We start from the raw sequence: 17,151 nt of genomic DNA, 5'->3' as shown, positions 1-17,151 counted from the left end.
CTTTTTTAGAACTGGAAATGTAGGCCTATTTTTTCGAGCATCTTATAATTTGTATTTGTGTCTTTCTCAAAATTTAGCTTCACATTAAAAGTATTTTTAATGTAATTAGGCTTATATTCTAATGTAAATTATCAGTTTGACGTGTATTTAGGACGGCAACGAAATTAATTTAAGCCTAGATCGATAAAAAGGACTCATATGACGTCATGAACTCTATCCTTATGCAAATGAGGAAAGTACGCTCTGTACTCTTTTTACGTCATCAGTCGCGTCCTATTCTATCGGGAAGAGTGGCTGCGAGTACAATGAGCTGGTCTGACAAATTGGAATTATTGCTGCAAAACTTTGATTTAAAAGCTAGAATTGGTGAGTAATTGAACTTGAAAGCTTTTTAAAGGAATAATTCCTTTATTAAGTACGATCAGTTAATACATTAGAAAATCGAAAGCGCAGAATGCGACAATAAGATTCACGCTTTGTAGGCCTATATGACATGATGAAAGTGAAACCCGAACAAAATGGTGGGGCCGCAAAGGGGGAATAGCCTTCATTTTGTTGCATTTAAACGCCAATAATTCGTCAACGCCAATGAAATTGTGTCACGTTTCCTACCACGGCTTTAACGATTCAGCATGCTAGCTACATTTATTACGGTGTTTTTAAGCTAATAATAAAGCTCTAATGCTAAGCCTAACGTCAGTCCCGTACTGAGTACTCGCAGAAGCGGCAGAATGGATGCGGTATGCTTTGCAGTGAAAACACCTAGTTGGCGTTTTATTTACTTTTTTGAAAGGGGGTGGGAAATAATTCTTGTTTTGCTGTGATCTACGCGTTTTGTGTAAAATAAATTTTCATTTTATGCTTTGTTGTAAATTTTCCAAAAAAAATTTATGCATATTTACATTTAATGTATTTTCACGCTGGATAATTTGTATTGGTTTAAGTTTGGTTTCGTCTGATTTTCTTTCACTTGAGTTCATATTTTATGATTCTTCAGAGCTTCATAGACTTAATTATGTCACGTAGTTTTTCAGTTTTCGATGATTTTGTGCGAATTTCGTTTTTGTTTTACTCCTGGCACACCTCCACTGCACCATTGCACCTCGATTTTGATTTTTTTTTTTTGCACTGCCGTATTTTTCCTTGTCAAAGTGTTTTCGCCTTTGTGGTTAAGAGAATATAAAACCAATGTATTGAGATATGTAAATAAAAATTAAGGTCATCATCCTGGCCATGATTCGGGAAGTGGTTGTTGTAAACCTTTCTTCATCTGTGACCAACAAGTCGGAATTATTCGCCCGGATTTCTGGCAACATCTATCGAGATACGGGCATGTTTTCATTCACGATACCATCACCGATACCGTAACTTTGAACCCCGATTGGAGGACGTATGATGAAAGAAGTGCCAAAATGGAGAATCTTTTGCAAGAACTAAGGAGACACAATATCTTTACCACCTTAACTGGATGGAGGGAAGAGGTCACTATCATCTCTTTTCGCGTCATTGCAAATATAATCCAGAGATGTAATTGTTGTATTGCGCATATTTTAGTGCTACGATGTTAGCTCTAGATTTGGTGAACCTCCATTAATGAAAATGGAACGTTCAGCAACTTGTAAGAAATGTTTTGAGATACGTAGTTTAGGGTTCATACAGATCTAGGAAAGTACTTTCTATATTTTGTAAGAACCCTCCGTAGATCCCTCTATATTCCTTCCCTTCCTTTAACCTGTGTAAGTATTTCGCGACAAGGTCTCTTTGGCATTAAACGCTATGGCGTTCACATAAATGGGTACGTTACGCATCACGACGGTAGCGTATCATTATGGATTCAAAGGAGATCATCCACCAAACAAACCTGGCCTGGAAAACTGGACAACCTGGTCAGTGGTGGATTTTCTGTGGGGATGACGGTCCAGGAATGTGTTAGGAAAGAGGCCCAGGAAGAGGCCTCCATCCCAGATGATCTGTTGGATACGATGAAGCCTTCGGGAACAGTTTCGTAAGGAAACTTCCGATTTCCTTCTTGACTTCCGTGAAGACATTGTATTTAACAACAAATGGTTCTGTATGTACGTTTATCAGTTTCATCTTTGAAGATGAAAGGGGAGTGTTTCCCGAAATCCTCTTCGTGTTTGATTTAGAACTGCCCTTGGATTTCACTCCTGAAAATGCCGATAATGAAGTTGAAAGTTTTCACCTACTGAGCGTGGAAGATGTGAGTTGAGTTCACGCAGTTTTGAAAGAAAAAAAAAAAAAAAGCGCCAAGATGGCGGGTGTTAAAAAATTGTCGTTCTTTTGTATTTCTTTCCTTATTGAAGCTGAAAAGAGTTCTTGTAACTGATGATTTTAAAACTACGAGTTCCTTAGTTACCTTAGACTTCCTAGTGCGTCACGGATGCCTCAATCCTGACACTGGTAATATACTTTATTATTATATAATCTATGGCGACGCGGTGTAGGCAGGGAGTTATTATTTGGAGGGTCAGGTAAGGGCAAAGAGGAGAGAAAGAGGGAGATAGAAACGCGCTTTATAAAATCCGCCGAAAAATGGGAAAATAGGGGGTAGTAAAAACAATTTTCGGTACGTTCTTTTGCGCATGGGGGGATTGACCTCCTCGCCTTATCTCTGTCATCCCCCACGTTAACTGTGTGCGCGAGAAAGCTGCGCTCAGGCGCCGCGGTGTACCGTAGATTTACCCCCGTTTTCACCACGCATGGATCACGGCTGCCTATACTGATTCTCTCTCCCTCTTTCTCTCCTCTTTTGTAAGGGGCACCCAAGGGGAATTCCAAGGGAAACGGACGGTTTATTTAACATAACATTATACCTTAAAAGAACGGCCTTTATCTAAATATAAAAGGAATTAAATATCAAATGATCTCTTATTACAAAATTATTAGCATTTAATTAGTCTTAAAAACAATCAAGGACTAGGACTACCGTGCCGCCATTTCTGTGGTGTGGTGGCGTCTGTTAAATCGAACCTACTTTACCTCTACCTCTCTCAACCAATCGCGTAACGGTAGTGGTTTGATTTAGCAGATACCACTAAAGCAATGGCGGTGCAGTAGTCCACGTTTTTAAGACTAATTGGCCATATGTCTAATCAGCGCCACTAGTGGATGGTCTGAAAACTACTCCCATAGAGTCTAGGTATATTTAAGCGGGTTTGCAGAATTTCCGTCAGATGGCGCGGCGTTCGAGCCACCTGGCTATGATTCTGCAAACCCTCTTAAATATACCTAGACTCTATGGGAGTAGTTTTCAGACCATCCGCTAGTGGCGCTGATTAGACATATGGCCAATTTAATACTAATTATATTATAATAAGAGATCATTTTTGTTTTAATATTTTAATCCTTTTATAATTAGAAAAAGGCCGTTCTTTTAAGATATAACGTTATGTTACCTGAACTTCTCCTTTAACAAAGCTTGTTTTCATACCATTCTGTGTGAGAATACAATTGACCTTTCCAAAAATTGGGTCTTTATAGAACCAAACTACACTCAGTTAGTGGAAACTGTGCATACTCCGTTACATCATCTCTACCCTTGACATTCGTCTCAAAAATGAGCAACTTCCTCCCCCCTTCCCCCCTTTTTATTAGAAACGCAACACCAATTAACAATCTATTTCATCTCTTGGCTAGATTATTACGAAACAAACGAATAATTAGGGTCTGAGGGGGAAATATAAACAGTTATGTAAATTTCAGGGCAAAATAATAAATAAATAAATAAATAAATAAATCTTCAAATAAACATTCGGGTTTCGGTGGAAATTATGGAAAATAAACAATATAATGGCCTTTTGTAGAAGTATATATATAGTACGAAGTGTTTTTTAAATCGTAAATAATAGATAAACGAATAAAATAAACTAGTAAACAAACGCCAGTCATTTGGGGGAAGCGCCTAATAAACAAACAAACAAATAAACAAAACCAAATTTGAAAATTTTTTGAAACAAAATTTCAAATCAAAAAGTAACGCAATTTTTATGCGGTTTATCATTCTTAGGTATAAAAATATGAAGACTAACGTAGTTATCAGTTAGTAGTTCAATATTCATGTGTAAATGAACATACATTCCAGTAGTTAGTTAAGTTAGTTAGCGTACGTAGTTTGGGGCCCATTTTTCCGCCGAAATCCGAAACTAAAATTAAAATTAATGTAAAAATTTAAATTTGAGATAAAAACCTATTTTTAGGTTTTATCCTTTTAAATAAACTGTACAAAAAAAAAACAAAACCCAACCGTATTTAGTTCAAATCAAATTTAGGTATTGGATAAAGGTAGCAATACCCGTTATTTATAATCTTCTAAATAACATTCTTAAGTTGTCTTTTATTTATTTAACTTGAAATTAGAAACTAATTGATAATTTTTAACTACGTAGTTAAATTAAGGAAGTGGAAGTGACATTTTTTTAACTCTGAATTAATTTAAAAATACCTGAATAAAATTGCAACTTTCAATGTATCTTCAAGAAGCGATATCTAGTTTACTAGGGAGAAGGTATAAGATGCCTAAGTATTCGCGCGCCATAGTCCCAGTCCCCCTTTCAAAATACAAGGGGGGGGGGATGTAAAAGGAGGCCGGGCTATTTCGCCTCTTCTCAGTCGGAAAATATGACTGTAATTTTCGTCATTCGCGTCGTCGCGCTGACGTGAGTTTTCGAGAACCAATAAGATTCTGGTTGTAATTTAGAGGCGGGGATTAACTCCGGACCTACTATACGTTTGGACTGGAGATAAAGCTAGAAATGTGGTGAATTTATACCTTCTCCCTAGTAAACTAGATATCACTTCTTGGTATCTTTAAACTGTAATAGTTTTTAACCATGGGAAGCATCTTTCTAAGGTTGTTTCGTTAAATTTTAAATGATTTTAAAGTTATAACGTACTTATTTTATTTTATTTATTTATTTAGCTGTTAATGTCAATTCCACTTAAAATTAAGATCAACTCGAGTTAAATTATTAAAAAATGATATAACCAGTTATAAATAGGAAACTAATTAATACACTCGTTGACAAATAAAAACGTAAAACATGAACGTATTTAAAAGCAAAAGCAAAAATTAAATGGGATTAAGAAAACCCATGAATATAGATTCATGGAAAACCTTAATATCGCCATAAATTTCTAGAAAAAGCTACAAAAAAAAACGCTTTCTGCGACTTTTTAATCGCTCCCAGGGGGTCTGTCTAGCAACTTAAATTGATTAAGGAAACAAATAATCTTCCCTATTCCTCAATTAATTAGATTAATAGATCTTAGCTAATTTACCATGAATTTTCTCATGGATATGTAAAACCATAAGTTTATCATGCCTCTAAGTACACAAATACGGGTTACAACTGGGCATCTTCCGCAGGCTACTGTGACGTTAGAACTCGTATAGCGCTAAGATCCGAAGAGAGAAAATTTTGAAATTTCTGTCGCGGTGCAGCCACCAAGCGGTCGAGACGATTACTAAATGGGTCACGTGAAAAAAAATCATCCAACGCGATAGAGGAGATTTTTACGTTTCGTATAGGCAGGCATTGGGGGGAACGAATTTTACTTAAGCAACCCCCAAATCCCTCTCTCTCTCGTGAGATAGAGGCGGTTTCAGTCCTGAAACATTCTAAAAGGGATAAAAGAAACGCTAGGCTAGGCAGTACAATTTTGTATTGAAGTTGAGGTGATAAATGATACGGAGAGAGTATAGGGTTTCATTAAAGGGAGCCAGACAAACACTATTGACATAGGAGTAGCAGCCATTTCTCTACTTAGAGGCATTATAAACTTATGGTAAAACCTCTTAGGGTCCGGAATTTCCATTCAAAATTTATTAGTTTGAATCATGCTTTTCTTTTGTGGAAGGAAAATTTCAATTTAGTATACGAAAATACATAGGGCCAAATATTTTTGCTTAAATTTTAGTTTTACCAGGAGTAATATGAGACTAGAAGTAAAGAGTATTGGTAGTAGATCCTGGCACTAGTGAAGAAATTTGAGTATTTTACGCCGCTCCCATCGCGCCTACACTAGAGAGAAAAAATTGGTCGAGCTCCAAAAAAATTTCCTACCTCCTTCCCCTCAACCTAAAGCCGCGGAACATGGACGCGGGTGGTTGAATCTAGTTCGGCCGTCTACCTCCGCGAGTCTCACTTTTTTAAGGGAAAACTTAGAAACCGCTACCAGAGGGCCAACCGTTCGTGTGTTATCAAGAATATTCACTTTCGCCAAGTGAATTAAGAATTTGGGTTAGCTCAGTACTTCTAGTCTCATCTTACCTCTGGTTTTACCTTTAGATTTTAGTTCCCAAATTCAATATTGAACCCAAATTAAGGACGAAAAGATGTTTATATAAATTTTCATTTTATTTTTCAAGTAAAACCAAAACTAAAAGGGGAGTATTTAGTTTTAGAAAACTCCTGCAATTTTGTAACATTTTTTCTTTAAAAAACACTTGAATTTACCCGAGTTAACAGTTATTTTCTCTCCCGATTCTAGTCAGTACTACTTAATGTAATTTTATTTAATTATTAATTAGGTAGTTTAATAATTAGCGGAACTTGTTAAAAGGGAAGATAAGTCAACCATAGTTGTGCCTTGATTCTTTATCGTCCTTTTTGGCAGTATTGTGATTGGTATATTTGTAAAACAACATAAAAAAGTAACTCAAAAAAAAATTTTGATACTTATACGTAACACTCGTATATATATAGTGTTTTTCCTAAGCTTTCTTAAAAGTTCATCATTAAAAGTAAATCAGCATTATTTTAGTTTAATAGGATACTCTAAAGATTTATAAATTTTTGGAGCAGTACTCGAAGTTGTTAATATTTTATTCTTTACGACTACGAGCTTATTTTAAAAACTTAGCCAGTTCTTTCTTAGACTTCGTCATCCCCACCTAGCTAAGCCAATACTTGCCAATCTCTTTTTAATTGCCAAAAATTTATCGCCAAGTCCCAAAATCTTATTACATCTATATGATTTTGAACTTCAGAACATTTTCGAAACTATTCCAAATAAATAACAATTTTTGTGATATATTACGACGTTTTTACCCCGTAAAGTTTTTCGTTGTATTATTTTTAAATTATTGTAAAAGACCAAGAATTTAGCTCAATTAAATTATATTAAATATTGTTCTCTGAATTTTTTCGAGTTAAGTATGAAAACAATGCATACCAACAAATGTAAAAGATAAATACTCACTTGTAAAATATTACACTCGCACTTTTTCATTGTATTTCTGTTTAGTTATTTTTAGCTTATTGTATTTTGTAAAAGTTAAAAATAGCAATTTATCACTTAACACCAAAATCATCACGTGTTTTGTTTTTATTAATTTTTCATTTGTAAAGTTTGACATTTTTTTTTTCTGAAAAAGAAAAAATAAATATATCTAATTCAGAAATAATTTTGAGTGGAAAACAATTTTTGGAATTTTGGGCGTATTTAATTTTTCGCGGCGCTTTTAATCTTCAAATATAACAACCTCTTTTCGCGACGCTTTTAATCTTCAAATATAACAACCTCTTCTTATTTAATATCGGGAATTTTCGCTCTCTCCAACGATTTACCGAAGAATCATCCATGTATGACCAACTATCGCTAGCGTTTAAAGGTTGAGTTGTACCTTCAACGAAACTTCGCATGCGTTTTCTCGGTGACACCGGTGTTAGATTGGCCTCGAAGAACCTCTTGGGCCTAGATCTTGAATGCGAAGAAATAACGGACATGTTCATAAATGATTTACATACAATTGATAAGCTTATCTTACGTTTTTGGCGTTGAAAAGTCCGGTGTTATCCAATTGGACGATTGAGCATTTGGGTTGATTGATCTTTCTAAAATGGTATCATGACCTGGAAGTTCCTCTTGTTGGGAATACTGGAACCATGAACTGTCATTCATCAGGACTTGCGTCGTGTCTGATGGTTAACGTAGAACAATATATAGGTTTAACTGAAAATGTTGACATATCAGATCTTACCTCTGTTTGGAATTATTTGTTGAAGCATAAGGTTCCGAACTTGAATTTTAAGGTTCTCTCGCGTCCAGTTTCTAGTTTGGCCAGGGTTGTGAAGCGAAGATATTTGTGAAGATTCCAGAGAATCTTTTTGGCTAAACTCTAAAGAATCTTGAAATCCGCCTTGGGACAGTTCTTCTAAAGAATCCATTAACGATGTTGATGATGAATGAGGAGTACCACGACTAACTGCTGAAGTTCTTGGTTTATTACTTTCGTTCATAGAGTAGTGCGCGGTTTCGTTGGCATTATTTGACTGGTGGTTGTCTTCCTGCGTATGTTGTTCCGCAACCAAGTTCGATGGAACTTGATATTTAGTATTGGGGTACTTTTCTTCGAACATTTCGATTAAATTCATGATTCTATGTTTCTTCAAATTTGGAGAAATTTGTGGATCGTTCGATACCACTTGTAAACACGACAATAGGTTTGTGTAATCTCTGTCTTCATTTAGGGACAGTTCCTCCTCAGCTTCTTCGTCGAATGAAGACGATGTTGATGCTTTTGAATCGAAACTGTCATCTTTGAGAATTTCCGTTAAGTTTATTTCGTATTTGGTATTTGGATGGGCATCAAGGAACCTTGTAACGGCGTTGCGTTTACCACGTTCGCGGTCATACGGATTTAATTTTTCGTTGACGTGCATTCGAATTATTTCGTCCCACATCAAATCGAAATCCTCGTCTTCAAGGAATTCCGAATCTTCGGGGTAGTCGCGATACCGGAATATTGTCCTTGAATCTTCACCATCGGATGGTGCGAAATATTCCGGGTCTTCAACTTCAAACTCTTCAATCGTTTTATCACTTTCGGGATATCGTGCGCGAAATATTTTGTACAGCTTGCATTTTAGGTACATTTTCCATTTAGGATCGATATACCGATCTCTATCGATAGCTTCAAACCTACGAATCAGTTTTTCAGCGTCTATGTCTTCGTTTTGAGATCTCGGAGACCTTTCAGAAACTGCCGAAGAACTTTGGCTGATTCGGTCGCCAACAGAGCCGGAAAATTCATTGATGAAAGCGGGTTGATCATCGTGGTGTTTATTCAGGAAGGTATTGAGTTCCGTTAATGACGCGGAATCATTAAGAAGGTGAAGTGGTAGTTGGTCAGCGACGTAGTCAGAATTTGGATGTTTTTTGTTGAAATTTGAGACCAATCTGGCAATGAGTTCGGTCTTCGAGAAGTCCGAACGTAAAGGGTCATTTTGAATCAATCTCAGTTGGGACATTAGGTCATCGTAGTCCCTTTTCTCTTGAACTGTTGGTACTCTAGATGAAGATATATTGAATGTTTGGTTTTGTGGATTTCTTTGTGACTCTTCCCCGAATGAGGATGATGTTGATGCTTTTGAATCATAGCTGTCATCTTTGACAATGTCCGATACGTTGATTTCGTATTTTGTATTTGGATAGGCTTCGCGGAATCTCTTGATAGCGTTGTATTTCTCGCGTTCGCGACCATATGGACTTAAATTCGAGTCGGTGTGGATTCGGATTATATCTAACCACATTGTTTCAAAATCCTGGTCTTCTTGGATTTCGGAATCTTCCGGAAGGAACCTTTGAGAGTACATTTCATCTTCTTCGTCAGATGGTACGAAACAACCCGGGTCTTCAACTTCAAACTCTTCAATCGTTTTATCACTTTCGGGATATCGTGCGCGAAATATTTTGTACAGCTTGCATTTTAGGTACATTTTCCATTTAGGATCGATATACCGATCTCTATCGATAGCTTCAAACCTACGAATCAGTTTTTCAGCGTCTATGTCTTCGTTTTCAGATCTCGGAGACCTTTCAGAAACTGCCGAAGAATTTTGGCTGATTCGGTTGGCAGTAGAACTGGAAAATTCATTGATGAAAGCGGGTTGATCATCGTGGTGTTTATTCAGGAAGGTATTGATATCCGTCAATGACGCGGAATCATTAAGAAGGTGAAGAGGTAATAAGTCAGTGACGTAGTCAGAATTTGGATGTTTTTCGTTGAAATTTGATACCAATCGGGCAATGTGTTCGGTCTTTGAGAAGTCCGAACGAAAAGGGTCATTTTGAATCAATCTCAGTTGGGACATTAGGTCATCGTAGTCCCTTTTCTCTTGAACTGTTGGTCCTCTAGATGAATATACATTGAATGTTTGGTTTTGTGGATTTCTTTGCGACTCTTCCCCGAATGAGGATGATGTTGATGCTTTTGAATCATAGCTGTCATCTTTGACAATGTCCGATACGTTGATTTCGTATTTTGTATTTGGATATGCTTCGCGGAATCTCTTGATAGCGTTGTATTTCTCGTGTTCGCGACCATATGGACTTAAATTCGAGTCGGTGTGGATTCGGATTATATCTAACCACATTGTTTCAAAATCCTGGTCTTCTTGGATTTCGGAATCTTCCGGAAGGAACCTTTGAGAGTACATTTCATCTTCTTCGTCAGATGGTACGAAACAACCCGGGTCTTCAACTTCAAACTCTTCAATCGTTTTATCACTTTCGGGATATCGTGCGCGAAATATTTTGTACAGCTTGCATTTTAGGTACATTTTCCATTTAGGATCGATATACCGATCTCTATCGATAGCTTCAAACCTATGAATCAGTTTTTCAGCGTCCATGTCTTCGTTTTGAGATCTCGGAGACCTTTCAGAAACTGCCGAAGAATTTTGGCTGATCTGGTTGGCAGTAGAGCTGGAAAATTCATTGATGAAAGCCGGTTGATCATTGTAGTGTCTATCTAGGAAAGTGTTGGGTTCTGTTGATGACACGGAATCATTCAGCAGATGGGGAGGCAATAAGTCAATGATATATTCAGAATTTGGATGTTTTTCGTAGAATTTTGACACTAATCCGTCAATATATTTAGTCTTCAAGCTTTCTGGTATTGAAGGGTTACACTCAATGCTATTCATTCTGAACATAACGTCATCGTAATCTCGTTTCTCTTGAACCGTTGGCCCTCTGGGCGGAGTTGCGTGGAAAGATATGTCTAATGTGCTTTTCATAAAATCATCACCATTCTTTGAGTCAACGCTGTCCTCTCCTTGATTATTTTGCGAAGGCAATTCATCAGTACTCGTATCAGCCTCTTGTTGGCCGGCCTCAGGCTGTGACTTGTCGGAAACTACTTGGATATTAAACTGCACCAAAAATGATTTATATTTACATCACCGGACATATTTTTGAATATAGAAAGTCAAATTGTTTCTTTTACCTCAAAGTTTATTTCCGGTTGAGAATGTTGATCCGCTTGTTTTTGCGCCACTTCTTCGATACATTCCTTGACTGCCTTGGTGTTTAGAAACCATTCCTGTAAATTCTGGAACCATATAGAGTTTGATTCCATACTCTCATGGTTTATTTTGAAGTCAATGTTGTCCATATTTGCGGATATCTTGAAGCAAAGTAGGCTTAACCGCTCCTTTACCCAAACACTAACTTAAGCCTAAGTTTGAAACTCGTGAAATTACTAATTTAAAGTCACGTGCTTCTGATCAAGAATTTAAAGGGGCTGGCCGGAGCTGTTGGGGTGAAGGGGGGGTCAAACTGTTGGTAATGGTTAGCATATTGCTTACCCGCCCACCGCGACAATGACAGTTTTTATTAATGGCCAAAGAGCTGTGTGTTTCCCCCCTGAACTAAGGGCGGACTTCACCCCAACAGCGCGGGTTAGCCCCTTTAACCTTTGCTAACTTTAAACTCGAGATAGACTTTGTAAGACAGATTTCGTTTCAGTTTTTATTAGTTTCATACATACAGTCGAGAATGAATTTTGGTAAAACATTTATCCAGTAAAATGGTTTAAAGTAATTTTCAATAACGCCATGGTTTTGGATGAATGACGGGCTTGAACTGTGGTTTTGTGCTCTTGTTAGACACTTGTGTCTGAATGCTAGTACCTTCCGGAACAGTTAAGTTTATAAAGACATTTTTAATTCGTTTTCCTTGACCTTCATTTTGTAACTGTATCATTAAGTTTCCTGATTGTTTCGCTTTAAATTGTTCAAGTCAAATTACTGATTTAAAATTTAAGAAATTGAGGTAATTACCATTGTGCGTTATATTCGTTGTAGGCAGCTTGGCGACTCTTGTTGGCGTTTTGATATGGTTGGGTCTCATTCGTTTTGCTGAATTATTTAGGACCAGAAATTATAAGTGTTAAAAGAAATTCCTAATAATTTTTACTATAAGATAGGTATACCCGGTGGTCCTGTAGCTTGAGGTTCGTGTGTGGGCACATCTGGCAAGGCAAGGTCCTTGTTCTTACCATATTTAGTTGTCCGAGTCTTGGGTTTAGGCTTATCTGATTGTACAGGCGGTTTCTTCAATGGCGTTTTCGATTTTCGTTTGACTGGCGATTTCTTTGGACTTACTGTACGTAGTTAAAAATATTAGGGATGTTCAATTACTAGTCTTGACGATAGGAAAATCTTACTTTTTGGTTTGTCAGTAATAACAGTCGGTTTCTTAATCTTAGATACGAGCGTTTTCTTGGGAACGTCTTTCGGTTGTTGTACTGATGACGATGAAGTCGTTTCAGGGTATTTTCCAGGGTACTTTCTTTCAAATTCCTTGATTAGGTTATCCATCCATTCTCGTTTTGTCTTGAGAGACATGTCCCGGTTCTTTTTTAGAGTTTCAATTTGTGAATTTAACAAAGCTAAGTTGATTTGAAAACTGGTATCCATCTGCTCTGGTTCAAATGGGCTCTCATCAATTATCTGTTTTTGCGGTTGTCGTTCAACTGAATTGTTATGAGTTATATGTTCCTGGATTATATGAGGACTGGACAATGAGTCCGTGTGACTCCTAGATGGTTCATTGGAACTATAACTGTTGCTTGTCTTGCTATCAAGTTCTCTATCTGTATTAAATGATTTATATAATTCACTGTCCTGGGAGACTCTAGCCAGCCGAATGTAACGTAAATCAATTAAGATATGTTGTATTTTCCATTGACGTATAGCCGGGTTAGTTTCCATTTCACCTTGACGTAGTCTTTCGTACATTTCTTCTTTCTCTTCTTCATTCAAAAGATAATAATCTAAGGCACGATCCATACGTTTAAAGTCACCGGACAAAACTATCTTAGCTTTGGGCGCTTCTTGGACAGAGAATGTCAAATTTGTGCTGCGTTCCAATAAATCCATTTCAGCCTGTGATATAGCTTCATCCTCTGTGTTCTGGATTGGAACTGTTATTTCTAACTGTCCAATCGGTACCGTTTTTGTTACTAAGTCTTCCAAGTTGTCTGGAGATTTGTGAATAATTGCTGTAAACGTCATCTACAAATTTGGTTACATTAAAGTTACGATGTGACATATTTTTCTTAGTTTCAAGTGAACCCTACCTCAAGGTGAATTGCAGGGTCATGTTCGGGCAATTTTGCGCTGCCCATAGCGTTCATATAGGCATGTTTCGCTCCACCACTGTTTAAAAACTTATGGCACAATGTTCTCATCCAATTTGGGGTACTTTTTAAGCCGGGGCTCAGTTCGAAACGTGTGTCCGTCAAAACTGTCTTAGCTTTGGGCGGTTCTTGGACAGAGAATGTCAAATTGGCGTTGGGTTCCAATAAATCCATTTCAGCCTGTGATATAGCTTCATCCTCTGAGTTCTGGTTTGGGACTGTTATTTCTAACTGCCCAATCGGAACCGTGTTTGTTATAAATTCTGGACATTTATGAATAATTGCTGTGAAGGTCATCTACAAATTTGGTTACAGCAAAGTTACGATGGGACATCGTTTTCTTAGTTTCAAATAAACCCTACCTCAAGGTGAATTGCTGGGTCATGTTCGGGCAATTTTGAGGGACCCATAGCGTTCATATAGGCGTGTTTCGCTCCACCACTGTTTAGAAACTTCTGGCACAATGTTCTCATCCAATTTGGGGTACATTTTAAGTCGGGGCTTAGTTCGAAACGTGTGTCCATCATTTTATTAATTAGATTTAAAGATAATTTTGGATAATTACTGAAATGTTTCACAAATTTAGGCTTAGCACCAACAATTTGAAACTTGAAATTAATGTGGCGCGTGCAATTTCCTAATGTCTCGTGAAATAAAGTGACAAATGACCAAAGAAAGTAATATTTAAATTTTATTGGATAAAACTGACACAATTTAGATAGTAAATTTTCTGATTTCAGTCTGAACTCTTTCTTTTAGTTGGACTTTTTGAAGATCGATTTTGGTTGGTTATTTTACTTGGTACAGCTTTGCAAATTTCGTAACTTGCCGTCAGTTCAACCTAAGATATTGAAATCAATTCACAACCAAAATTGTTTATTGAGTTGTAGTTTAACTCACTTTAAAAGTAATTTTCGGTGGTATTCCGGGCCCAGGTGGATTTTCCGTAACGCTTTGAAACAATTCTCTAGCAGGTCTTAGTTGGGTGATATAGTCTTGGAATTGTTCCAACCATTCAGGGCTATTCGATTCATCTCTCACTACATCGGGGTCAAACTCGAAGGCTGCCACGTGAACAAATTCGTTGTTGGATTTTGTATTGATCTTTTAGTGAAAAACCTTGTTACATTGGATAACAAAATAATGTTATAATTTACTTACCACACGTATATTAGGACATCTCGACAAATCGTTTAAAAATTCGTTTTCTTGAATTGCGGAAGTCATTTCTTAGTTCGAAAAGAAGTAATGAAATTTTGATCTGTTAGGCTTAAAAATAAATTTTAATATTTTAAATCTCGTGCCGTGTTTTGCGCGTGTACCCGAGCTTCGCGCGAAAATTATGCTACAACTCCGAAAACCATTAAAACAAAAATAATCTAGGCTGGAAGTACGTTAACCCGAAGTTATATGCAGAAATGTTCGACAGTGAAATTTTAATTTTAAATGTATGCAATTTTGACATTGTTCATATAAATTTAGTGACGTCTAGCCTTAGTTTTGCTGCCCTTCTGAGTGGAACTCTTTCTTTTGGTTTGAGGTTTTGTCAATTTTTGGTCTTTTCTTTGGACTACTGTTCTCTGTGGGGTTGAAGGGCTTGAGTTCTTCTTTGTTTGAGAGCGGGTTTGAATCGATTGTGATGAGGATTCCTTGTTATTTTCATCTTTATCGATCCATGATTGGTCTAGCCGCGATTCGGAGGATTGATTATCTTTCACGATTGTTTGTTTTCCAGAATCCAGATTACCGTCCACAAAATTTCCCGAACTGGAATCTTGATCAGACCTTGGTCTCGTTTCATTTGAATTACGATTCACCATGCGCGTTGGTTGGACTTTAATTGGGTAATTCTTTGGATCTGGTTGGAAGACTTCATTACTGTTATATACTTTTTCATAGGTGTCCAAATAGTAAAGAAACTCGTAAATATCGTCGACCAATGTAGACACATCTAAACCTTCTTCCATCTTTTTCAAAGCGTAATTACAAGCTTTGACATATCTCTGATAATTAAACTCAAAATAGTTCGAGTTTATTCTTTCAATCAGGAGACTCAATTCAACTTCGTCCGAGATCCCCTTGGCATGCAGCATGGATTCCAGCCGATTATAGACATCTTTCCAGAGTCTTAATTTTTCGTCGGGGTCGAAGGCCTCGTGCGCGGTTTCCACATCTCGAATAAGTGATTTTACGTCGTCTGAGTTAACACCATCGTAATCGGAGTACCTCCTTCCGCTAGTAAGTTCCCAATGCAAGATTTCTAGCTCTCCAGTCACTCTTAGGCTGTCTTGTCTCCTTATTAAATCCCAGTAAGTGCTATGTCCGTCATCAATTCCAGTTAAGTCTTTGGAAATGTTCACGGTGTAACCGACTTGTTTGAATGGGTTGTTGACTTCATCCTGAACGCGTTGCTCGGTCCTCGATTTTAAGTAAGGAGGCCAGTCGAAGATTCGTGGCTCGTCCTCGTTGGAGGGGCTGAAGCTTTCATCATCCTCGTTTCCTTCAGTTACATCAGCGTGCTCGGTTTGATTTTCTGGATTTTCATTAACATCTTCGTAATACGATTGAGATCCGGCATTCGAAGCTTGAGTAGTCTCAAGCGGGGGTTCGTCTTCCTCTTCAATTGGATAATTCTCTGGATCTGGTTCGTATATTTCATACCCCTTATCCTCATCGTCTATTTCGTAGGTGTCCAGATAGTAAAGATACTCGTAAACATCGTCGACTAAAGCGGCTCCGTCTAAACCTTCGTTCATCTTATTGATAATATAATTACAAGCATTCACGTACGTCCGATAACTGAACGCCAAATGATTGTTGTTTATTCGGCGAATCAAGAGCCACTTTTCTAATTTTTCCGAGATGCCCTTATCACGAAGCATGGAGCGAGCGCGTGCGTATAGTTCTTGTGTGAGCCTTCGTTTTTCATCGGTGTCGAACTCCTCGTACGCCTTTTCTACGTCGCGAATAAGTGATTGTACTTCATCTTTATCAACTGCGTAGTAACCGTTGTATCTCGATCCTCGATTAAGTTCCCAATGCAAGAGATCTAACATCCCAGTCGTTGTTAGATTGTCTTCTTTCCTAGTAAAATCCCAGAAACTGCTAGGGCCCTCGTCAATTCCTGGTCTCTCTGTAGACATGTTCATAGCGTAACCAACTTGTTTGAATGGATGGCTGAATTTTTCGTTGACGCGTTGTTTGGCTCTCAATCTTAAGTAAGGTGGCCAGTCAAAGATTCGTGGTTCATCATCGTAGGAGGGTCGAAAGCTTTCGTCGACTTCGATAGGGTAGTTTTCTGGATCTGGTTGGAAGACTTCATTCCTGTGGTATACTTTTTCATAGGTGTCCAAATAGTATAGAAACTCGTAAATATCGTTGACCAATGCCTCTCCGTATAAACCTTCTTCCATCTTTTCCATTACGAAATTGCACGCTTTGACATATGTCTTATAATTAAACTCAAAATAGTTGGAGTTTATTCTTTTAATCAAGAGAGACTTTTCAACTTCGGCCGAGATCCCCTTGTCACGTAGCATGGAACGCGTCCTGTTTTCGATATCTAGTGCGAGTCTTAATTTTTCGTCGTGGTCAAACACCTCTTGCGCGTTTTCCACATCACGAATAAGTGAGTGTAAGTCATTCATATCAACATAAGCGTAATCGGAGTACCTCCCTGCACGAGTAAGTTCCCAATGAAAGAG

The 17,151-nt window shown here is 37.6% G+C and overlaps 4 protein-coding genes across 4 annotated transcripts; 1 reads left to right on the top strand and 3 right to left on the bottom strand.

Annotated features, from left to right (window-relative positions):
• The first annotated feature begins 57 nt into the window (after window positions 1–57).
• LOC149661340 (uncharacterized) lies at window positions 58–3,774 on the top strand. Its single transcript, XM_089842829.1, has 7 exons — window positions 58–366; window positions 1,219–1,481; window positions 1,555–1,618; window positions 1,756–2,005; window positions 2,089–2,221; window positions 2,325–2,421; window positions 3,502–3,774. The coding sequence occupies exons 1-7, from the start codon at window positions 207–209 to the stop codon at window positions 3,561–3,563; spliced, it is 1,029 nt and encodes a 342-aa protein (XP_089698955.1). The 5' UTR covers window positions 58–206; the 3' UTR covers window positions 3,564–3,774.
• A 3,262-nt stretch (window positions 3,775–7,036) lies between these two features.
• Window positions 7,037–11,664, bottom strand: LOC149661339 (uncharacterized). The gene is made up of 4 exons (XM_089842817.1): window positions 11,252–11,664; window positions 8,003–11,177; window positions 7,790–7,940; window positions 7,037–7,722 (listed from the first exon to the last, which is right to left on the bottom strand). The coding sequence occupies exons 1-4, from the start codon at window positions 11,417–11,419 to the stop codon at window positions 7,491–7,493; spliced, it is 3,726 nt and encodes a 1,241-aa protein (XP_089698943.1). The 5' UTR covers window positions 11,420–11,664; the 3' UTR covers window positions 7,037–7,490.
• Window positions 11,665–11,761: 97 nt separating this feature from the next.
• LOC149661338 (uncharacterized) lies at window positions 11,762–14,078 on the bottom strand. Its single transcript, XM_089843781.1, has 6 exons — window positions 13,810–14,078; window positions 13,388–13,744; window positions 12,473–13,322; window positions 12,239–12,409; window positions 12,087–12,164; window positions 11,762–12,029 (listed from the first exon to the last, which is right to left on the bottom strand). Exons 1-6 carry the CDS (start codon window positions 13,972–13,974, stop codon window positions 11,851–11,853), a joined length of 1,800 nt encoding a protein of 599 aa, XP_089699907.1. The 5' UTR covers window positions 13,975–14,078; the 3' UTR covers window positions 11,762–11,850.
• A 49-nt stretch (window positions 14,079–14,127) lies between these two features.
• Window positions 14,128–14,755, bottom strand: LOC149661337 (uncharacterized). The gene is made up of 3 exons (XM_089842833.1): window positions 14,609–14,755; window positions 14,348–14,551; window positions 14,128–14,288 (listed from the first exon to the last, which is right to left on the bottom strand). Exons 1-3 carry the CDS (start codon window positions 14,672–14,674, stop codon window positions 14,184–14,186), a joined length of 375 nt encoding a protein of 124 aa, XP_089698959.1. The 5' UTR covers window positions 14,675–14,755; the 3' UTR covers window positions 14,128–14,183.
• Between the last annotated feature and the right edge of the window lie 2,396 nt (window positions 14,756–17,151).

This window comes from Phalangium opilio, unplaced genomic scaffold (assembly GCF_054372755.1).
Source record: "Phalangium opilio isolate 3A_F unplaced genomic scaffold, DU_Popi_V2 ptg000070l_1, whole genome shotgun sequence".
Lineage (NCBI taxonomy): Eukaryota > Metazoa > Arthropoda > Arachnida > Opiliones > Phalangiidae > Phalangium > Phalangium opilio.
This window is presented reverse-complemented; position numbering and strand designations above follow the sequence as displayed.